Raw genomic sequence first — 22,986 nt, 5'->3', positions numbered from 1 at the left:
ATTGCTGCATTCAGTATCAGGAAGAATCACCGTTGGCTGGGAGCCACGTCTTCTTAATCACGGCAACAGGTAGATCTCTGTCGGTCAGAGATGTCCAACGTTCTAGATGCCGACAGGGCGCGCTATACCACAGAAAGAATAGCGCTACCATGCATGAACCCAGGTTGAACCTAGCGCAACCGAGATATCAAAAGTCGCGCTTCATAAAATCGCTCTGCAACCCCTTCTGCAACTCTACAATCTCAATTCAACGTAAACGCAGTCACCAAAATGTCTTCCGTTACCCCTGCTTCACAGATACATCTCCGCACACCCCCGGAGCCGGGAAAGAAGACCACGTCCAGAACCTACCTCATCTACTTTGTCACCGGAAATCCTGGTCTCGTGGAATACTACCGCACTTTCTTGACACATTTGTACGGTCTGTTGAGTCACAACACAGCATCTGATCGCGATGTTGAATTTCAAGTCTACGGAAGAAGTCTGTCTGGTTTCGAAATGAACAATGCTGAGATCAAAACGATGAAATGGCGGAAACAGCCCCCATATGGACTGCAAGACCAGATCAGGCATTCTGAAGACGAATTGGCGGATTTGGTAGAAGAAGTTAAAGAGCAGGGAGCCAAGGATGTCAGGGTCATTCTTGTGGGTCATTCGGTGGGTGCGTACATCTCTTTGGAGATTATACGTAGGTTGAGGGCACATGGAATGGCGGGCGAGGATTTCGAGACGAGGGTTGTGGGTGCAATCGGGCTGTTTCCTACGGTTGTCGATATTGCGAGAAGCGAGAGTGGGATGAAAGCTTCTGTAAGTGGTTTCCACCATTCATGTGAAGATGGCCCAACAAGTATTTGAAGGCGCCTCTTCACACTGCTCCTGTCAACATACACTAACGATCTTACGCAGCCATTCCTGAAGAACTCGAACTTCGCAACATTCGCAGCGCTCTTCGTCAACTTCTTAACTTTTCTGCTTCCCATTTCCCTCATTGCGAACTTGATAGCAAAGTTTATGGATTTTCCCTCCGACGCGGCGCAAACAACTGCGGCTTTCGTTAAATCACCCCATGGTATTCACCAAGCACTACATATGGCGCGCGACGAAATGTTTCAGATTGACACCGACATCTGGGACGAAGAAATCTGGGGCGCCGCCGCCTCCGAACCCGCGACCAAGCATCCGCATCCCCGGCCAATCTTACGCTTCTTGTTTGCGCGCGAGGATCATTGGGTCGCGGATGCGACTAGGGATGCACTAATTCACAGCCGTGGAAGATTCAGCCGTGGAGATGGTGTCGATGAGATTGAAGGGCAGGGCGAGAATTGGAAACCTATCATGGAAATTGACGAGAGAGAGGGATGGCCTCACGGTTTCTGTATTCGCCATGGAGTGCCAGTCGCAGAGAGGGTAGCTGGGTACGTGAAAACGATTGTGGCACAGGATATGGCGAGGAAGTAGTAGCTATCAGATTGATAGTTTCCATGGCACTACAACCACGAACTCATGGGTGGGACAAATCCTTACACAATTTACTAATGAGAATTTGGGCTGGAGCTCTGCAGTAGCAAGTAAAGACCTGTAGGTACCTTTCGCTATCACGATATGAGGCTAGGCCATGACACCGGTGGCCGGAGATCATCTTCCCCGCTTTTTGCCTACTCGCCCATCTCTTTCTCCATTCAGATCTCAGGACTTGTCTCCTTCATTCATTCTCTGTGCGACTGTGTCGCTTTTGAACTCCAGACGTCTTTGCCTCACTATCTGCTAGCAGCGTCAGCGCTGCATCCACCATGACACGTAACTCCCACAAAACTACCGGCTCCCACAGTCAGCTATATCAACACAACGAGCTGCCTTGCGATGGATCCCTCCGCTACCTTACTCCTCACCGTGGCAGTGGCGCCGATCCACTTAGATGTAGTTTACAGACAGGGTCTGTGTTAAAAACAAAATTCGAAGCTATATCGTACGTATGGGGAAAGAGCAAAAAGAACAAGAAGATCATATGCGATGGTCGTATTATCAATATAACGACTAGCCTGTCCAACGTACTACGACGTCTTCAACTTCCTCACAGGCGCCGTAAGCTGTGGGCTGATGGCATCTGTGTCAATCAGGATGATCTGAACGAGAAAGGTCATCAAGTATCGATGATGGGGGAGATTTACCGTTCAGCGAGTCGAGTTCTTATCTACGTTGGATCTGATGATGATGACAATGGTCCACAGGTGTGCTCCTTGCTGGATGATGTCAATCGAATGATCGATGAGACATGCGAGCATATTGACATGTCGTGGAATTCTTATCCTTGTCTCGAAAAAGATGATCCCATCCGATCGGATACTCGATGGGAATTCCTCACCCACCTGAGCTGTCAGGACTGGTTCAAGCGCGGTTGGATGGTACAGGAAGCCGCCCTTGCACAGCATGGTCAGGTCGTTTGGAATCAGACCACTTTTAGCTGGGAAAACCTAATGCGCACAGCTTTGTGGCTGATTAGGCGCGCTGCTGATCTACACCATGAACTCAATTTGGGTATCATGGCATGCCACAATGAAGCTTACAAGCAACGCAAGAAGGCTTTCGCGCGGATCTTCTCTCAGGAGTTAAGTTAGTCAGCGCCCTCCTTTTGGCGTACTCTCAATACGGCAAGGGCTTTAGAACTTTCAGATGCCCGCAACAGAATCTATGCTTTCATGGAGTTACCAGAAAGCTTCGAACAGGTGCTCGCCATAAAACCCAACTATAACCTAGCCCCTCTTGGAAATCTATCGGCAATTTGCAATGCAGTACGTTCGAGAGACTAAGAGTATCGATATTCTGGATTTTGTTCAAAACCGCCCATATTCTACCGATTTTGATGGACCTTCTTGGATACCCCGCTGGGACGTTGCCAGAATTCTTTTTGCGCCACGATTCCGCCAAGATGGAGTACCACTTAGTTTACGTGACGGATCCATTGTTGAGCCAGAAGCCATAGACCATCAGATTCTATCAGCAAGAGGTGTTGTCACTGATAGTATAAGATTCGCCTCAGATGACTTCGAATATGACCTCACAACGCTGCAATCAGTGCGAGAATTGTGGACAGTCGTCGGTTCCATGCTTGAGGACTCACCTTATGAGTCCTCCTATAGGCTAGATGCTTTCCTAAATGCTTTGTCTTTGGGCAAATAGGACGGGGAATGGTGGGAATGGTGGCGGTCTAGAACTGCATTTAAGGCATACCTTCAAACCGAGCACGATGAAAGGGCGCTCAACGAGCCATCACATCACGATCATATTTCAACAAACAGAACCTTGGAAGTCTCAAGAATTCATATGCAAGGCACGCAATTTATAGACACGATGCGTGGGTACATTGGTCTAGCTGATGTCGTTGTTCAGAAGGATGACCTTTGTGGAATCATTTTCGGTCGCAATATACCTTGCATGTTGCGTCAAGTTCCTGACAGCAATTACTACAGATTCATCGGTAGTGCGTATCTCATGGGCAAAAAAAGTTACGAGATAGAAGAGGGCATCGTCGTTTTTTGCGACCCTCTAGGTCACGAAGACAGCAATGATTGGGTTGAGTGGGACGTCGAGAGAACAAGATATTTACCTACTCTGAGGCTGGAAGACCCAGTTACCTTTCTCCAGGATCGCTGTCGTAGTCGCAGCTTTGGAATTCTCTACGAGTCAAATGATGACTGGGAGAATCCTGTGTGGAGACTTGCAAATTATTTGGGAGGTTTGGGATGTCGCTCATACCTATTCAACCTTTTCATGTCGCTTGCGCGATTTGACCTGTCTACAAATCGAAAATGAGGGAATGCCTCGCCCCCACCTGAATGTCTCGTCCTAGGTTGAATTTAGACACTATTCTGCTGTTTGCTGAAGGGCTGCCCCTGCCGTGAGCATAATTTCAAAACGGGCTGAGTCTTCCGACTCTATGCAGGACAGTGAGGCTCGTGTAGATCTTAGAAACCTTCACCGACTTATCTCGCGTCGAGGGTGATAGTGGAATAGTGGCTTTTGCGAGAAGGATGGCTGCGCCCGGGGGGCCTAAGATTAGGGAAGGCGGAGAAGCGACTCTGGTCGTGATTCGTCGAATCGTACGTCGTTGACGCATGCTGTGGTAGATCCTTGCCTTCCAGCCTTACTACCAACTCTATCCCTTCCTCTCTTTCATGGCTATTTCGATGATTGACTTTGATGGACCAATCATTTCTCACTGCCACATCATCTCTACTGAACCCTGTTTGCGTGTTCACATGCTTTTGATGAATATGGACTCCCTACCCTACGCTGAGCCTAGATCGACCTCGTTAATCCAGTCCTAACGGTTACGTATCGATGATAAGTACCTAGAGTGCATTGCAGCGATGAGCAGAGTCATAGCGAGAGCGCAGGTAGCCAATACACATCATGCGGACTTTGTGGTCAGACTGCAGTCTGCTTGGGTAGACCCAATGATGTTAAGGTTCAACACGGATCTTTGGACTTAAGCTCTCCACAGCTATGTCGCAGTCTGTTATCACGGCCGAAAAAGCTTTCTGCAATATTTCCAATTCGTTTCGCATGTTAACATGCTCATTTCTGGAATTCGTGGCTGCTTATCCACGCGGAGGCGAGAGACACCAAACTACCAGTCAGTCGACGAAAACCCGAGATTCACCAGAAACTCAAACAGTGTATAGAAAGCCTTAAATTCATTGGAAATCAACATTGCCTTGCGACTTCTGATGTTGTGCGGCGTGTGCGGTTTGACTTTGCACGAAAAGATTAGGCCCACAGCCTGCATCGCCCCCCGTCCTACGCCCAGGCTGCACATCTCAGTCGGGTCAACATGAACGAGCGGGCCAATCAGAGCGGCCATCTTTACGATCGAGATATGAGTGTTGTATATATACTCCAAGTCGCTCATGACGCCATAGATACCAGCCTATCTAACTAAACCGCTACTATTCTTTCTATCTTCTTAAACAGTCAATTCTGCATACCTCCAATTTTAGCCTCAGCATCAATCATTATGGATTCATTTCTCTACCTTGTCGCAAGAGCCGTCGACGAGAATGGCATTGACCCGGATCACATCGATGTGAATACTACGGACCCACTCAAGATCGCGATGTCAAGGAAATACTGCAAAGTCGGCTCATGTCCAGAATCGTGGCAGGTTATCGAATATCGACCCAATATTGCAGGAAACGTGATCTACATGCTCCTTCTACTCGCGCTTTTCGGTGGACAGTTGTGGTTCGGCGTCCGAAACAAGACATGGTCGTTCATGGGCACCATGTGTGCTGGTGTGCTTGGAGAGGCCGTGGGATACATTGGCCGCATCATGCTCAATCTCAATCCTTTCAGTATGAACAACTTCCTTGTGTGAGTTTTCCGATTGGCGAAACGCGACCATGAACTGATAGCAGCTAGTAATCTTATCCCACTTACTATCGCGCCAGCTCTCCTAACTGCCGGCATCTATCTCTCCTTCGGTCGTGTTATCGTCGCTATCGGTGCCGAGAACTCGAGGTTGAAACACAAGATGTATACCTACATTTTCGTCGGCTGTGACCTGCTCGCTCTCGTCCTCCAGGCTATCGGAGGTGGTATGGCCGCGACTGCCAAAGACAGTCAAGGTTCGAGGAAGGGTGTTGACATAATGATTGCTGGCCTTATCTCCCAAGTTATCACCATGACCCTCTTCCTCACTTTGTGGGCCGACTTCGCCATCCGTGTACGACGTGCGAAGATCTCAGGGAGCTTGTTGCCCAGTCAACCGCCTCTCTACGAACACCTTCGCTCTACGAAAAACTTCACCTTCTTCCAATGGAGTCTTCTTGTCGCGACCGTACTCATCTATATCCGCTGTATATATCGTGTCGCCGAGCTCTGGGACGGCTTCAGTGGTGACCTCGCCAACCACGAAGCTACATTCATGATCTTCGAAGGGCCGATGATCATCCTTGCAGTGGCCGTGTTAACGGTTTTCCATCCTGGTCGTGTGTTCTTCGATCTTTGGGTGCCTGCTGGCAAGGGTGTTAGATCGATGGGAAAGCTCGCGGAAGATCAGTCTAGCTCGGTCCATCTTACTGAACATGAGTGGAACAGCACGGCCTACCAGCGTGTTGATCAGCCTAGAGATGTAGTTTGAAGTGACTGAGTTCATATCTCTCAGTCAAGGCGTCGATTCGAGGATGTATATTATCAAGGCGTCAATGAATGAATCATGTTCGTGTCTTGTGACATAATTTCTAGTCTTTTGGTGTCAGTGTGCTAGCGTACGAAGTGTGTCAAATGAACAACAGATAGTCGGCTCAGCTGCATAAGGAATAACAGGTCTGTGCATGTTCTATCAGGGTTTATGAGATACGAAAAGCTCTGGAACGACGGGCCATGTTTCGGCATCCGAAGCTTGACGTGCACGCGCTTGACATCGGGAAGCGAATGTTTCCCTCGGACCGTGAAGAAAGGCAAAGGCGGGATTTGCAGGAAGAGCATCGAAGTTGGAAAAGCGCAGCGCCAGTGGCATGGTCTTTGGGATTACCGGCTGCGAGAGACCTTAAGCTGGGGATGTGGCTGAGTGATCCTCGATGTCGCTAAGAATGGCGCCTTTCCTCTTTCGGCGTGAATCGCCGGCTCTGACCCTTTCTTCAACCTCGCCCTTTCTGTGCTCAGCCAACCCGTCAACGAAAAGTCTCGCCAAATATGTCTGTTTTCGGCGAGAGACGACTCAACTCTACAAGCATTCTCTTTGCCATCGCGAAAGATTCCTTGTTCACATGTACTATGCTCCGTTCATGATTAGCCGGCAAGCACGGTGCCACATATGCGCGTCTAATAGCCCGGTCAGTCCAGCCTGACGGGAATCATCCTCCAGTCATGACGCGCCGCCTCCTGTCAGCGTTTTGGCGATCATGAGGTGTACATACTGTTTCAGAGCTACATCCGTTTCGTCTTTGCCCAATCCGCGCTACCAACTGTTGTTATGGTGACCTAAATCGGGGACTTACACGGCCTCATCTTGGACCCAACCTGCATGGAGTCAGCCTTCTGATTTGCATTCTGGTCGTGGTCAGCAAGGCGAAGCCTCATCAATATGTACTGTATGCTTGCAGAGTTTCAGATGTATCACTGAACAAGGCACCATACCTCTGGCGCTTCTTTTCCTTATCTCCATTTTACTATCGCCTTGTCCATTCACCTCGGTGCTGCCATTTTTCATTGTTTATGTTCTACGTTCTTTGTGGATGAGAAACCACATAGCCATTATCAGTACATTCCAAGTCTGCCGGACCCGTCTAGCACCATCATCTTTACTGTATCCATATCCCGCCGTTGGAGAACTCAATTCACCGCGCACTGCACGTCGATACGAATTCCCCTGACTCGCATAGCCATGGATGCAGACAGGCGGCTCTCCAAAGCTCTCGAAGCTGCTAACGATGCTCTTCAACATCTTTCAATAACACCAGACTTTGGTAGTCTAGACTGCACACATATCGATCGGCTACTCGCACGTGTAGTCGATCTCCCAACTGAAGGCAATCAAAGGAACAGCAGGAGAAATCTGCTTGTCATCCGACAGTGGATGGTTAGCGAAGGCCCCGGTGTCGTACTTCTTGAAGTCCTAGGCCAGCTGTATTGGCGGTTAGGCGAGCTCAATAGCAGTCAGTTCGACAAGTTCAAAGCATCACTCCAGCAACGACAGCCATACTTATCATTGACACAAAATGCAAACGGGACAGCGCTGGTGGTTCAACGGATCCGATACATCCAAAGATCCAAGGCGGATGCCTGTCAAGACTTTCTTTGCGAATTGTCAGACCTTGCTGGCGCTAAAGGTAAATGTCTCACGGCTGTATGTGTACAGACCAATTGCTAACAAAACAAGCGGACTCCCCGATGCTCAGCGTAGAAGCTTTGCAAATAGCCTCTCGCAGTCCGACGCGGTCTGTTCGCTCCCGAGACAGTATCTCGTCACAGGAAACCGGTCTAGCAAGTCTTATCAAGTATGTTCCGTCTAGCACAGTACCTGCTCCTGTCGATATGGAAAGCTTCCTTGTCGAGTTCTATGTCAAGGGCATCTGCCCAGGTCGTACCGTCGCGTCTCAGTCAAATGCGTACATCTCGTTACTGCATGTGGCAGAATCTTGCCTAAGCACGCGATACGCCTTGCTCAGTCTCTCAGCTTCGTATCTCTGCGAGCAGCTCCCAAAAGAGAAAGATACTTACCACCAAGCCGAACTGTACTATTCTACGCAAGCGCTTCAGACTTTGGCAGCACAAATCAGCGAGGGACGCTATTTTGACGGCGTTCTAGCTACTAGCATGTTGCTAATGCATCATGGCTTAATCAACAGGGAGGACTCTCCTCTATGTTGGTCTGTTCATGCCAACATACTGGATGCGAGTTCTCTAGAGCTCGTCAATCACCACTCTGATCCCGCTCTGTTCTTACGCGCCCAACTCATTCTAGCACGAACAGCACAAAGCCCTCATCAGTTGAGCAGAACCCGACGACATTCGTTCGAGACAATGAACTGGCTGGAAGGTGTATCACCAATCGAAGCGGCTAAAGTCTCTACCATTCTTGGAATCTCGCCTCAGCTGCTTTCCATCATATCATCTGTAACTTTACTTCCGACTAGTCCGAATAGATCGAACAAGCTCATGCATGCTCAATCACAAGAGATGCAGATCCAAAATCTCAAGCAGTGGAGTCCAGAGCAGGAAGGGCCAGAGAAAGAAGTATTACTCGCTACCGCAGAGGCTTTTCGTCTCGCTACGCTGATCTATCTCCGTTGTCATGTCTACGGGTATGCTTTCTGGATATCCTTGTGTTTTGGTACCCGCTAACCCGTACTTAGACTCACACGGTTCCACGCTTCCATCCTCGAACTTTCAGACGCACTACATACCTTAATTCTTTCACTGCCAGTGAAAGGCCCGTTATATACAGCTATTTACCCCGTCTGGCCATTCTTCGTTGCTGCTGTCACCGCAAACTCGGAAAAACGCGACCGTCTATACCAACGCGTTGTACCAATACGAGAAGGCGACAAGAACACACTTCCAGCAGTGCTAAAGCGTATCAGTGGTATTCGAACGTGGCTTGCGAACCAGGACACAACGTGCCAGCGGCAAGACGGCTGGTGGGATGAGATGCTCAGTCCCAGCTCTAGCACGGTAGCACTGGGCCCGCACCTTTTGTGTTTGGGCTGAGCTGCTATCAGACTTCTTTCGTTCCATCGATCTTGCGTTTCGAAGCCCACGAAAACTTTCTTCCGTTTCCCATAGCGAGTCTTCCACCATATATCTCCTTGAAGTCTATCTTCCATGTCAGATATCCTATCATGTTCACTGCATTCAAGTGCGTCATCTGTTCAATTTTTCTACCTCAGCACATCTCAGCATTTGGCAAGGGCTGCATTGTCGTTGATCTTCGAATCACTTACGCTATAACGTCTATATCCTATGTTACACATCTACATGCGATAGCTCATGTCGCTCGTGGTCTGCATTTGTTTTCTTCAGAACAGTCAACGTGGAGGATTTGCTCCTCACTCCTATCGGATCTCATTTCTCAGGGCCAGACTGTTTCTTTAATGTGTATCTGCCTCTCCCGCTGCCAACCGGAACGGTCGTTTCGTTTCTGAATCATGGATATGTTTGCGCTGGTCATCATGTCTCATTTTAAAGCGCTGGTTTGTTTTCCATCGTTGTTCGGAGTGTGAACACTAATGAAGCCCTTCCGGCGTCACAATCCGCTCAACTCGCTCAACTGGCCTATGCCTCGGCTTAGACTTCCTGCAGCGCCAACAGCAACGAGATAGAGAGAAGCATAGATGAGCTATACTGGAGCAAATGAACAACATGATGGCTATGAATACTCCATCAGCTGTCAAGTCGTAGTGTGCTATCCCATCACCGATACTGAGTCGTTGAATGGGAATACTGGTGCCGGCTGAAAGTGACGGCGGTGGTGTGCATTCAGCAACGATACAGCCGGTATTGACGATGTAATTTGTGAAATAATTATGCTGATGTATATTGACAGTGCTACACACCGATGGATTGCTAGCCATGGTATCGTATTTCCAAGCTTTGGAGAAACCATTGGTGGCGGATTCATTACGGGCTTCTTTCGTGTGTCTTATTGCGTTGGCTTGAGCTTCTTCCTTGTGTATGTTGAACCAGTATTTATCCTCCCTTTCCTTAATCAGCAAGAGGCCGTAGGTTTTGGCCTTGCGAATGCACTCTAGGGTTGGAAAGGAGCAGTCTGCTTCTACAATTAGAGGGTGGGCTACATCAGAATTGATGTACCAGCATGTGTCATTAGTGGCGACCAGGACAGACATGATGAGTGTGGTGAGCCATGTCGCGACACTGGTCGCTGCTTCGATCGCGACTTTCATGTGAAGTGGAGTGAGTTTGAGAAGCTTGCACTATGTGCGCAGCGTCGGTAACAGACGTGATGGCGAAGCTGAAGGATACTTGAACAGCAACCGTGAAGGTGAAGTTGTCGCAGGGCGAAGCTATCGTTGATAGTCTTAAAGATCAGCGACATTCTTTGTTCTTTGGTGATTGTTTATGTGTTGATCAAACAGTCCAGGTTCAGCTTATATGAGCACAAAGCAAGTGCAGCACAAACAGGTAAAGCTCGTATTAGACTTTTGACATTGTCATTCGATCTATCGGTATCCACACTTACACCCAAAAACTCTGATTACGAAGACCCTATAGTGCGCCTGGATGCTCAAATTGCAAAACTACAGAATCGTGATATCGCTGCGCAGAAATAATGTAAGATAAACGTGAGAGAGGTCTGGCGCAAGCATTCCGAGCCGATGGAGAAGTTTCATATTGAAGTAAGTAGTCGTTCATATCCAACTTGAATCGTTCCTGAGCCGTGTCTGCAGAAGTCCGCGGGATATTCAGTGTACGATTCCCCGGAAATGGACGAAAGAGCGAAAGGCGGGCAGAGCATTTAGAGCAGGATGAAGAGTCAGAAGAGACGAATGAAAGTAGTTTCCGTAGTAGCCGTGAAAATTCCAGACGACCAAACTGATATTGCCCAAGCACATCGAAATCTTGGGTTTCGGGATATGTCATCGCTCGATTGGCAAGGCCGGATATCGACCGGTTTGGAACGTAGCCGGAAAAATGTACACGAAAAGGGTATCGATCAAGTCCAGAACGCTTCATGAAACTGCCCACCATCACTCTTTTGGCTCCGATCGGATGGCCCTCTGATGCTGTGATTGCACGTGTCACTGGATATTAATGGCCTCCGTTCTTCCTGAAGTTCAGCAGTTGGGACAAGCTGGCTAAGCTGCATCCGCTCTTGAGGAAGTCGTGGCTTATGAGCTCTCCCGCGCTCGCTCGTGATTTAACATCGACGCAAAGGCAGACTGACAAGAACGCCTTGAGTTCCTTGGAAAGCTTATCTGGCTTCTTGAGACGAGGAGTGCCGTTGGTAGCAATGAGATACAGAGCCTTGAGTGGCTCCTCGTTCAGGTACGGTGGTTCGGACTCGATCATTTCAATGGCCATGATACCCAGAGACCAGATATCGACCTTGTTGCCATACTCTTTCTGCTTGACAACTTCAGGGGCCATCCAGTATGGAGTTCCGACCATAGTCGCACGCTTGCTGCGCTGCTCGGTAAGCTTCGCACTGAAACCAAAGTCGGCTATCAAAGGTTAGCAAGCTGTAAAGAGAGGATGTATGGCGGATACGTACTAATCTTGACATTTCCACGGCCGTCGAGCAAGACATTGTCACTCTTAATGTCTCGGTGGATGATGTTCAGGTTGTGGAGATACTCAAGTCCCTTGCAGGTCTGTGGTGATTGTCAGAACAAATTATCCAAAATGCATACTGCATAGCTTACCTCGAAGCAAATGGTCGCGATCTGGTCTTCGCTGATGGAAGGGTTATTGTCAATGATATCGGTCAAAGCACCTCCTTCCATAAACTCCATGACCACCCAAAGCTCAGATTGCTCCTCTTGCAAGAAGGCATCCAGGAAATTGACGATGTTGGGGTGTTTGCTGTCCTTCATGACGATAATCTCGTTCACGATAAGTTCCTTGCGTGGCTGGTTGCGGAGATCCATCTGCTTAATAGCGACCTGTGCACGTGGGCCGTTTTCTTGCATGACCCTTCTGGCCATGGGTGAAGTAGCACCTTCACGGATACGTGCAACATACACGGAACCACTGGCACCCTGACCAATCTTCTTCTGCTTGTTGTACGAGTCCAGTGGTCGTTCTTTGGATACAACCTCTCGGAGCTTCGCCATAACCTCGCTTTCGGACATGCTAGACATGCGCACATCCTTTCGCGCTGGCTCTTCTTTAGGCTTAGCCGTGAGAGCCTGCTCGGCCTTCTTCACTGCGTCACTGACAGGAGCATTCTGTGGCTTAGCAACGTTCAATGGCTTGGGTGCAGCACCTGGCTGGTATGGCTGTTGTTTCTGTTGGCTCTGACCATTAGCGACCCTGGGGACCTGGTTGCTCGATTTCTGATAACTATTGTTTGTTTGAATTGGCGGTCGTTGTTGAGTTGAGGATGATTTGGCAGGAGAAGTGCTGTAACCACTGTTCTGTTGCTGAGGTGCAGGAGGTGCAGGGCGCTGCGCAGCCATCTGGCGTGGTGCCGCCTGCTGTTGCTGCTGCCGGGGGTCTCTTGCGGCGCCCGGAGTTGATGGTGCAGGGCGACTGGGGTTGTACCTTTGGCCTGACGGGCTCGAATCTCGCGAATCGTAACCACCTCCACCAATCTCTTGTTGGGCCAAGGGAACTTTCTTTTGAGGTAGCGAAGCATTGTACGCATCCAGTTCTGCGCGCTGTTGTCGCTCATATTCCTCTCTTTGCCTCTCACGTTCGCGTTCACGTTGTAGTCTGGCCTGCTCCTCCTGCCTTCTCTTATCCTGCTCGTAACGATCCTGCTGCGAGGAAGCGCTCTGCTGACCGCCGTAGCCTTGACTGTAACTGTCTTTGCGCTGATAGCTGCCTGGCGGCGCTGGGCGCGGGGGAGCCACGGAATTGCCGCCACCACCATATCCAAGCTGCTTCTCCATCCCAGCATTCGTTGGTGGGGTCGGGGTGAGACTTGGGTATTGCTGAGGGTCCTCGGATCGCTTGACAAGCTTTTCAGTGTAGAACTCCAAGACCTCAAGGACAGCCTTGGGGTTCTTCGCATAGTCGTCTTTGGTGAGCGCGGACGCAGTGAGCAGCTTCTCCCATTCCACTGGCAGGCCGACGAAAGCTCCGCTGTTGGGATCAAATCCTACGTGTACTCTGTGAGTGAAGTTTGTGGGGTTGCTGACACCGCCCATGCTGGGGCATCGCTGGTAGATGCTGTCGATCCACGAATAGACATCGTCGTCGGTTTCGACTCTGCATGTAATAATCTTGGTAGGGCCATCACGAGGTGGAGAAGAACCTTTGCTGCTGTTGAGAGCGCGGGTGATTTCAAAAGATAGCGGCTGCGTATCTGATCGCTCGACACCAAGGATGTCCCGCAGTTGGATTGTGTTGGAGACTTTTGACGCATTAGGGCTCTTGAAGAAGTTGAGCTCAAATTCGCGCAATACCAACCACCGGTCGGCCCAGACAAAAGATTTGAACAAGCCTTCATCCTTGACTTTGACCATACCCTCTTTAACAGTAGCCGTCGACGAGACGCTTCTCTCGGTCTGGGTGCGGATGAGCGACATTTGCGAACCGTTGTTGAAGGCAGGCGACTGCATGCTCAGGCCAGCCATGTTGCCTGGCAAGGTGTTGCTGGTGTTGGGGGTGAGGGCGAGGCGGGGGCGGTCGGTGGGTGGTCGAGGTGCGGGACCGGGGTTCATGAATTGTTCGCGAGAATACATGCTAAAGTACCGTGGTCAGCGGACGGATCGACGGGTGGTTGGTTGATTGACACGAAACAGGCGATGCTGCAGTCATGTGGGGGTGAAGGGGTGGTGTTTGCAGCAGACGGCAGCAGTGACAGCCAGGCGAAGAGCTCCTGCGTACTTACATGGGTGGACTATTGTTCACACGACAACAACAAAAACAACAACGATGGGAATTATACAATAGCTACAATAGCTGCGTGAGCGTTTCACTGCCTCCAGTGCGGCCAGGCAGTCGGGGTGTGATGTGGTGAATAGCGGGGTGCACCGTGCTCAATGAAGTGAGCAAGCAGGTAGCGGAGGCGCCTCTCAGCGAGTGGTAGGTGACTATTCAGTGAGACAGGAGCCTCGGCGGTGGTGTCGAGGACGGGGAGTCCTGGGACGGGGGTCGCGTCGAGTAAGCAGCAATGCGAGGTCGGTCGGGCTGCAGCACAGCGGGATACCAGTCCTGAAAGCGAGCGGGCGCTGCTGCCAATCCAAGTCGCAAAGCGTCGCACCGAGAGTCGTTCAGCGAGAAAGCCGCATTCGAGAAGTGCAGAAACAGGGTAAATAGGAGAATTTGGTAGGCGGCGGGCGAGAGCGCGGTCGTGTCTGGTACAGACAGTCGTGGTAGTGTCTTTAGTGGGCCCTCTCCTGGTTGGCTTTGGGGCTCCTTGGGCAATGGCGCGCTAAATCGGCACGGAACTTTCTCTCACGTGCACTTGACTCTGCTTCGGACGTCGAGCCTGAAAGGAAGACGCCGCTGCAGTAATGTTCGCGGTGTGCGCCCATTGGCTGTTGCAACACCAAGGGCTCGAGATCGTCAGCAACATCATTTCGCTGCATGCGTTTCATCAGCGGAAAGGCGCGACAACGGCAGAGGGTCCGGCTTGATCGCCCGGCGGCTGCAAGTACAAGATCGCGCTCAGCGTTTCAGGAGAGAGCGAGTCGACGTCTGAAACCCATCTGCGTGCCACCAGAACCCTTCCATGGCCGCCACATGGGCATATTTAGATTTCGTGCCGCTCGCTACCTGTTCGGCTGCTTGGCTGCTTGTTCAAAAGAAGGGTGCTCTACCAAACTATGGGAACCCACGTTGTGTCAAAGTGTCATTGCAGTCTGTTTTTATTGCTACCGTTCCCACTTCCCTTCCCTTCCGACCCATACATCGCCACGTAAATCTGGGAAGGTGTGGCGATCGCTTACACTATATCTCTTGCCATATTGTTTCACTTCCAACGGCGCTCGATACACCAAGTACAAATCAACATGTTTCAACCGTATTTTGCATGGTGCCCGCCTCTGACCCCACCAATACAGCCACTATCCCTGTCCAGACACCCAACCATGCACGTCATAACCACAGGGGGCGGATGTGCACAACCTCGAGCTCAACCGCAACCAGTCTGCCCGGACTGCGCAGCGACCACACTTTAGCAGCTTTGGTTCCCACCGGAGATTAACCTACTCTACCCCCCAAACGCCCAAGACGTCTCTTTCGGCGCCCTCGTGCTGTTTCTTCTTACGCGCTTGGAGTTCCTTCACCCTGCGAACAGATAACCCAACAGCCAGAGGGCCGAGGATAGTACACAGAACGATGGCCCATGTCACGACGAGAAAGATGTCGGTTGGCTCACCAGAAGTTTCCCCGAACACTCCTTGAGATTCAGCGACGCCGGAAATTAAGAAACCAATCTCTCCGCGGGCGCACATGGCAAAGGCGAGAATAAGCGGCGGGTGTAGCGAGAAGGGCTTTGGTGGGTTGGGTGAAGAGCGCGCCTCGCTTTCGGTGCCAGCTGACGAAGCTGCTGGGCGTGTCTGTGTGGGGGTAGCTTCTGTGTGTGGTGGTGCGGCTCCTACCTGAGGTGTAGTAGCTCCTGCCTGCGCAGACGGTGCTGGGTGATTGCTCTTACCCCACAAGTGAGGCACCGACGGCAGGCGCACCTTGCTCAGGATCTTGCTAGGAGATCTTTTACCCGTAGAGACCGAGAAACGGACAAGCCAAAGACCACACACCACCTTGGCAAATGCCATAAGGACGGCATAAACAATACCTCGCCAGACTATCGCACCTCTAAACATGCGCGTGATTGGTATAGAAAAGCCAATGGATGCGAAGAAGAAAGGCTGCAGAATCTTGGACACTGCAGGGTGGTAGTAGTGGTGGTAGATGGCTGCACCACCTGTTGCGTCCACGTGCTCTTCCTTCTCGATCTTGGTGGGTTGGGATGAAAGCGCGCCCTGGTTTTGCTTGCTTCGAGTCTTGGAGGCATCTGGAGATGTGCTTTCAGAGCTTTCAAGAACTGACCCAGAAGCTGCTGGGCTCTTTTCAGCCACTGGGGTTGTGGCCAAAGTACTGGCAGGGTGAGGTACGTCAGAATCCCACCAGCTGATGCTAGCTCCTGCAATGTACGCAGCAAACAGATTCGACGTGCCTGCATATGTAGCCCCCGCGACGAGACCAATGAGAATTAGCGTGTGGACTGTGAAAGCCGTTTGTGTACGCTGTAGGAGAGCATTTAGCCGTGCGCCTGGGTGAGCTTCGCGGTACGTATTCAGCCACACGGTCAGGGGCTTAGCGACGAAAAGGCAAACAATAGGAGCAACGACAGCAAAAGCAACCGAAACAAGCACCGGGCGAACGACCGTGACCCAGCTGAAGTTGTCACCGCCTAGGTTGGAGATGACCTGCACCATGACCAGGCCGACGACATCATCCATCATAGCCGCACTGGTAAGGACAACGCCTAGACGAGTGGTAGACAAGCCACTTGAGCCGAGAACCGTAAAGGTTGTGCCCAAACTGGTGGAACACAGTGCTGCACCAGCAGCAAAGGCCTGTACAGGGCTAGCATCTAACAGACCTTGTAGAGTGTAGGAGAGAGCGATGGGAATTACGATTCCAGTAAGAGCGACGCCAGAAGAGAGAAGTAGATTCGCTTTGAGAGACTGGAATGAAGTAGAAAGACCACCTGAGGTGTGTTAGAGCGACGTCATAGGAGTGAAAATGAGTTGGGTGATGAAGCAGGTGACATACCTTCATAGACAAGCAGAATCAGTCCAAGATAGCCTAATTGCACAACCGTCTCTTCTAAGCTCTCAGACAGCCATTTCGCACCTGGAGTGCCCCATGCGATGCCGACCAACACCTGGCCTAGTAGACCGCAGTAAAGCACTCGATCAAGGGCAGCATTGACGACATTGAGGAGAAGAAGAAAAGACGCGAGGACTAGAATGACAACGATGCCTGGCTCGTGGTATGGCAGCGACGCGGCATCTTGAGACGCGTCTACAGCCATGATGCAGGCAAGGGCGCTGGCCAGTCAATATGCGTGCGACACCTGCTGGAACTGGCTCTATGCGGCCACGAGGCAAGTGGACAAGAGTTTGCAGACTAACCAAGAGCACGCGCTACCTCGGACGTCCTCTGGATATTGTTTGCATGTCAACAACAAAGATTGGACGGAAGAGTTTTGTTACCAAGAAGACACCAGGATAGTCGCGGCCAACCAGAGCAGAGGTGGGCGGTCCAAGGCCGTGTGGATCCAGGGGCCCCGCTACGAGGACCAGGGTGCAGCGACAGCCGAAGCCGCGCCCGCAGTCAGTCAGCCATTCATTGTTTTGGCCCAAGACTACTTTGGAAAACACGCCTGAGCAATCGCCAGCAAGCATCGCGTATCCACCCAGCTTAGATATTCCTACCTGCATGCGCCCAGTCCGTGTGAGAGCGCTGATGCACACAAATCATGGCGCCGCTTGAACAGCAATGGGTCAAGGTCCAGCAGAAGACATTCACCAAGTGGTACGCTGCCTGCCACCCCCACCGCTGCCCCGGGTCCCTACGCTACTGACGACACCACTGCAGGCTGAACAGCAAGCTCAAGATCCGCGAAGTACAGATTAACGACCTGATCATAGACCTCTCTGACGGTGTACGTGCCACCCCGCCTGGCCCCCCGACATGGCCTCTCCCCGCATCCAGTCACTGACGCCCCCTTAGATCATACTCATACACCTCCTTGAGATTCTCAGTAACGAGTCCCTCGGCCGCTATGCCTCCCGACCCAAGCTGCGGGTGCAGAAGTTTGAGAACGTCAACAAGTCGCTCGACTTCATCCGAAGCAGGAGGATCCAGCTTACCAATACCGGTGCCGAGGACGTCGTCGATGGTAACAGCAAGATCATCCTGGGTCTGATATGGACCCTCATTCTGCGATTCACCATCAGCGACATCAACGAGGAGGGTCTCAGTGCGAAGGAGGGTCTGCTGCTGTGGTGTCAGAGGAAGACGGCCTGCTACGATGAAGTCGAAGTTCGCGACTTCTCCACCAGCTGGAACGATGGACTTGCATTGTGGGTGCAACATTCTACATGCAAGGACCGGGCTAACATTACACAGCTGTGCCTTGCTCGATATCCACCGTCCCGATCTCATCGACTACGACAGCCTAGACAAGAGTGACCACCGCGGCAACATGCAGCTTGCATTCGACATTGCTTCAAAAGAGATTGGTATTCCCGACCTCCTCGATGTGGAGGATGTGTGCGACGTAGCGAAGCCCGATGAGCGTTCGCTCATGACATACATTGCCTACTGGTTCCACGCCTTCTCGCAGATGGAGCGCGTAGAGAACGCCGGCCGAAGAGTCGAGAAGTTCGTGGCAAACATGCAGGGAGCGTGGCAGATGCAGAACGACTTCGAGCGACGCATGCGCGAGCTGCTGGACCAAATCGCCAAGCAGCGCACACAATGGGAGGACGCCAAGTTCGACGGAACATACGCAGATGCTAGGAACCAGTCAACCGAGTTCACAGCGTGGAAGCGCAAGAGCAAACGAACATGGGTAGCTGAGAAGTCTGATCTAGTAGGCCTATTGGGAAACATCAGGACGAAGCTAGCAACATATCGGTTGCGACCCTATGACCCACCTGCAGAGCTGAGTCTCGAAGCACTAGACACAGCATGGACAGGCTTGATGAAGGCCGAGCGGCAACGTTCCCAAATCATCAACGAGACAATCAGAGACATCAAGAACGCTCTACGAAAATCCTTCGCCGACAAAGCAAACGACTTCGCTTTAGCCCTCAACACACTCTCTACATCGATATCAGCGTTGGAAGGCGATGTTGAGGACCAGTTGGAGCATACCAAGGAAATCAGCAAGTCGCTTGCGCCTTTGGACGAGTATCTCAACCTCATAGCATCCATCGATGAGCAATGCGCCGAAGCGAATATCGAGGAGAACGACTTCACAACGTACACATACGATGAGCTGGAATACGAATTGGGTTTGGTCCGCAACTCCGTATCAAAGAAACTTGCCTTCCTCGAAAACCAAATGGTTGCGCGTAACATGACCAACTTGACTCCCATACAACTGGAAGAGTTTGAATCAGTCTTCAGGCATTTCGACCGCGATGTATCCAACTCGCTGGCCGAACTGGAATTCTCGGCCGCTTTGGCAAGTTTGGGCTTGGTCTACGACGAAGCAGAGATGCATGAAAGATTCCGCGAAACCAGTGGGGGTAAAGACTATGTCACCTTCGAGCAGTTCATTCGTTTCATGGTAGATGAAACAGAAGACCAAAACACCGCGGAGCAGGTGTTCGAGTCTTTCAGAGAGGTCGCTGATGGCAAGGTCAGTCCATGTTCTTACATCCCCTTTCCTGTAATCAATTACTAACATCCCATTAGCCATACGTCACAGAACTCGATCTTCGACATTCACTCGTTCCGGACGAAGTAATCGACGACCTAATCGCCACCATGCCTGAGCACCAAGGCCCAGATATGCAGGAAGACCGCGACATTCCCAAATTTGACTACATTACCTACATGCAGCGGTACATGGGCGCTGACCGTGCAAACGGCAATGTTGTCGAAGAAGTGAACGGCGAGTAGAACTCGACCAATCTCGAGCATAGGGTTCTTCTCACCCCAGCGTTTGTATAGCGTTTGAAGAACGAAGAGTCTGGAAAATTGCATGGATTGGATGTTGAGTTTAGCGTTATATCGTTCGGTTTTTGCATAGTGGCCGTTTTGGAGTCACTCCGTCGTTGGATATTGAGTACAATCAGGAAGGGGGGGAATTGGAAGGCTCTTTGGAGTAAGGCGCGCTTGCATGTTCGACGTTGGATACCACACAGATAGGAAGAATTATTGAACTTAGTCATAATCACTTAGTTGGTCACTTCTAGTGTCCAGCGTCTTGACGACAAGATCACCGTGCCTTGATCAAGAGCCACCCCTGGGCAGGCACCAATCTCATCTCTCACCATCTCTCTCGCTTACGGTAGTCTCACTTCACTGTCGTCCACACACACTCTCTCTATTCGAGATTTCCTCCTCCACCTTCACTTACTTTCGGTCTCTCTAAGTGACCAACAGTCCGTGCGTTTTGCACTTACTTGAAGCAGACTCTCTTCTGCCACAGCTTACTTCCTACTACATTACCTTCTCCCAACCTTCAGAGGTCGCAATCGGAATCCGGCCTTCGACCGCCAGTACATCGACCAGAACAGGGTAAGGTGTCGTTGTACGAAACATATGGGAGACATATACTGACTTCGTGTCTTCGCCTCTACAGTACTGCCTTTGCCAGACAGCGGTCGCCGCAGTCATGGCGAACAAGGCTTCTCAGTCCTTCCGCTTTCTTGACTTACCGGCTGAGTTGCGAATCATGATCTACAAGCTTATGCCGAATTACACCTTTCGTACCCGATACGTCAAGCGCAACAGCAATGGAGACACTACGAGTAGCTTTACAATCATCAGATATACTGCACCCACAGCTATGCTTGCTACATGCAAGATGATTAAAGATGAAGTCGAAGCGATCATCCTCAAGACTAGGCTGCAGATTCATCCCATTCGAGTCGACGAGAGTCATATCCCTCTCCTGGGTTCCATAACACCTCGAATTGAAGCCGATGCTCGAGCTCTTTACTTTCTTGGAGCCGAGAAGGGGCCGGTCAATACAATCTCTGAATGGTACTCTCGCATCCAAACGAACCAACATACAAAGTTTGAGGCCGCCTTTCCCACGTGCACGTACGATATATGCTCTCTCCTCACTAAACACGGGTATGTCATGGAGGGTGGTACACTGGAAGAAGCAGCCCGTTCTCTGGTCAACTTCGTCCGCAAATCTGGATACTACTTTCATATTCGCCGCGAGGGGGCTGCTTATAATCGTATCTTGGCCGTCGCTCTGACGAAGGGCGCCAGTGTCGAGACAGGTACGAAAATCGCATTGGATGCGTTTGGCAACTCCGTAGTCAATCGTACGGCTTCTCCGAAGATCTTTTTGGTTGCGATCCATACGCTATCCACCGTATCTGCACAACAGGAATCAGCTGTCCGCCGAGGAATCGATATCAATTTGCAGAAGCGCCTTATTTCCGGTTGCCTTCTATCTTCACCACAGTTTTTTGGTGCCAGTCATACAGACAAAAGGTTCAAGGAAACACATGATAAATTCTGGACGGAAGGCGAGTGGGATATTTGAGATGGTACCCGGATGTTGTACTAAACTTTCAAACGGTAAAAATTCAACAGGCATGAAGGTCTTTGTCCACTGATAATTTGAACATCAAAAGTGGATGGTCAAAAGATGGACTTGTATATTCTCGCAGGTCCGAGACGGAGAAGATATACACCTTGGTCATTATAGGCTATATCTAATGAACCAACACCTTAGATGATTTATCTCCCTCGCATCCACCTCCTCAATTAACACCCAGGAGATCCGGTAGCTCAATCATATTCCTCTGCATCTCCTTACACATTTCCAGAAACTCCTTCTTCTCCATGTCAGTCGCGAACTCAATCTTTGCTCCACTGATGACCTTTCCCTTCTCCACCGCCTTCTCAATCCCCACCTTCTCCTTTCCTTTTCCTTTGACCGCAGCCTCGGCAACACTATCTTTCCTCATCGCGCGATCGCCTCTGTCGATTGGCACTCTCAGACCCTTGATTTTCACCTCTCTGTTACCATCGTCTTTGACTTTGATAGGGTTGACAGAGGAGTTGAGGTAAAAGGCTAGATAGCCATTTCTAAAGTCGGCAGAGAAGTGGATCAGGGCGATTATGGCGCCTGTATCGTTGTCTTCCCAAACCCGTAGATTCTCGAGGCCACACATTTGCTCGGCATAGGAGAAAGACTTGGAAAGACCTTCGTGAATGCGCATTGTTTTCTCTGTCCGGAAGGTGGCGAGAAGGGTGCGACCCATTAGTTCGTTTTGGAACAGTGCTGCCGCTAGGTACACTGTTAGCTAGTCTCTCCTCTCGAAGAAGTTATCCTGATAGCTTACCCTGTCCCGAGTCGAAAACATAATTGACCCAACTTGTTTTCTCTGTCCGTGCAGGCCGGTTGCCATGCTTGATATCGTGAAACTTGAGTTCGCAGGGTACGGTAATTGAGACTTTAGCTGGGTTGAAGTAACTAGAGTACGGAATGTACATTTGATCGTCCTCCATACGTAGCTCTACACGCGTAGTGTTGTCATCGCTAAACGCCCATACGGACGTCACAACGCGCACCGACCTTGTCTCGGGGTCAGTTACGCGTTTCCGTACAACGGCGATCCTGCATTCTTCAGAAGCTTGTATCATCTCGACGTCTCTGGGGTCGTCTTGGTTGATTCTGTGTGAATACTCCACGAGCGAACCGCGGCTAGTGGCAGTCAGTAGACCAATCTAGCAAAATAGAAAGAATGAGACCCAGGGAACCTGACTTACACATCACACAAGATAGCAGAGTTGCGAAAAGCTTCTTTCTCAAAGGTCGCTTTCTGACTAGCCGTGGTGGAGCTTCTGTGGAGTTTCATGATCTCTGGCGACGAAGGAAACGGGCTTAACTTAGCCTGTGAAGTTTGCGTGGATGTTCTCTCAAGCTCGTGAGGTGGACCCAGCCTCATCGCTGGAGGTGGAGGCAACGTTAGATGGCGAGTGTCATTCTTTTGACCCGGCCCAGGTACCTCCGGTGTGCGTGTGAGAGGTGATGTCTTCTTAGTCGACGTAGATTGATGTCGGCCAAGGTGAGCTTCGTGAAGCAATGGTGATGGACTCTGCCATCCGGCTGAACTTGTGTCCGCGTCGGACGATGCATAACTG

At 50.7% G+C, this 22,986-nt stretch overlaps 8 protein-coding genes across 8 annotated transcripts; 5 read left to right on the top strand and 3 right to left on the bottom strand.

The window, feature by feature from the left end:
• Positions 1-270: 270 nt before the first annotated feature.
• J4E82_001973 (uncharacterized protein) lies at positions 271-1,458 on the top strand (the record flags this gene model as incomplete). Its single annotated transcript, XM_051728277.1, has 2 exons — positions 271-807; positions 907-1,458. The coding sequence occupies 2 exons, from the start codon at positions 271-273 to the stop codon at positions 1,456-1,458; spliced, it is 1,089 nt and encodes a 362-aa protein (XP_051592159.1).
• A 3,556-nt stretch (positions 1,459-5,014) lies between these two features.
• On the top strand, positions 5,015-6,139 carry J4E82_001972 (uncharacterized protein; the record flags this gene model as incomplete). The annotated part of the gene is made up of 2 exons (XM_051728276.1): positions 5,015-5,370; positions 5,419-6,139. The coding sequence occupies 2 exons, from the start codon at positions 5,015-5,017 to the stop codon at positions 6,137-6,139; spliced, it is 1,077 nt and encodes a 358-aa protein (XP_051592158.1).
• A 1,245-nt stretch (positions 6,140-7,384) lies between these two features.
• On the top strand, positions 7,385-9,210 carry J4E82_001971 (uncharacterized protein; the record flags this gene model as incomplete). Its single annotated transcript, XM_051728275.1, is given in 4 exon segments — positions 7,385-7,829; positions 7,929-7,957; positions 7,972-8,804; positions 8,856-9,210. The coding sequence occupies 4 exon segments, from the start codon at positions 7,385-7,387 to the stop codon at positions 9,208-9,210; spliced, it is 1,662 nt and encodes a 553-aa protein (XP_051592157.1).
• A 2,058-nt stretch (positions 9,211-11,268) lies between these two features.
• Positions 11,269-13,760, bottom strand: J4E82_001970 (uncharacterized protein; the record flags this gene model as incomplete). Its single annotated transcript, XM_051728274.1, has 3 exons — positions 11,269-11,681; positions 11,732-11,831; positions 11,883-13,760. 3 exons carry the CDS (start codon positions 13,758-13,760, stop codon positions 11,269-11,271), a joined length of 2,391 nt encoding a protein of 796 aa, XP_051592156.1.
• A 1,575-nt stretch (positions 13,761-15,335) lies between these two features.
• On the bottom strand, positions 15,336-17,170 carry J4E82_001969 (uncharacterized protein; the record flags this gene model as incomplete). The annotated part of the gene is made up of 2 exons (XM_051728273.1): positions 15,336-16,843; positions 16,909-17,170. The coding sequence occupies 2 exons, from the start codon at positions 17,168-17,170 to the stop codon at positions 15,336-15,338; spliced, it is 1,770 nt and encodes a 589-aa protein (XP_051592155.1).
• A 447-nt stretch (positions 17,171-17,617) lies between these two features.
• Positions 17,618-19,773, top strand: J4E82_001968 (uncharacterized protein; the record flags this gene model as incomplete). The annotated part of the gene is made up of 5 exons (XM_051728272.1): positions 17,618-17,673; positions 17,737-17,803; positions 17,872-18,224; positions 18,271-19,510; positions 19,567-19,773. 5 exons carry the CDS (start codon positions 17,618-17,620, stop codon positions 19,771-19,773), a joined length of 1,923 nt encoding a protein of 640 aa, XP_051592154.1.
• Positions 19,774-20,491: 718 nt separating this feature from the next.
• J4E82_001967 (uncharacterized protein) lies at positions 20,492-21,379 on the top strand (the record flags this gene model as incomplete). The annotated part of the gene is made up of 1 exon (XM_051728271.1): positions 20,492-21,379. The coding sequence occupies one exon, from the start codon at positions 20,492-20,494 to the stop codon at positions 21,377-21,379; it is 888 nt and encodes a 295-aa protein (XP_051592153.1).
• Positions 21,380-21,599: 220 nt separating this feature from the next.
• J4E82_001966 (uncharacterized protein) lies at positions 21,600-22,615 on the bottom strand (the record flags this gene model as incomplete). The annotated part of the gene is made up of 3 exons (XM_051728270.1): positions 21,600-22,129; positions 22,185-22,505; positions 22,612-22,615. The coding sequence occupies 3 exons, from the start codon at positions 22,613-22,615 to the stop codon at positions 21,600-21,602; spliced, it is 855 nt and encodes a 284-aa protein (XP_051592152.1).
• Positions 22,616-22,986: the final 371 nt, after the last annotated feature.

The sequence above is a fragment of the Alternaria postmessia genome (genome assembly GCF_024291825.1).
Source record: "Alternaria postmessia strain BMP 2775 chromosome Unknown scaffold_7, whole genome shotgun sequence".
Classification (NCBI taxonomy): domain Eukaryota; kingdom Fungi; phylum Ascomycota; class Dothideomycetes; order Pleosporales; family Pleosporaceae; genus Alternaria; species Alternaria postmessia.
The sequence above is the reverse complement of the archived record's forward strand: the minus strand, read 5'-3'. Positions and strand labels throughout refer to the sequence as shown.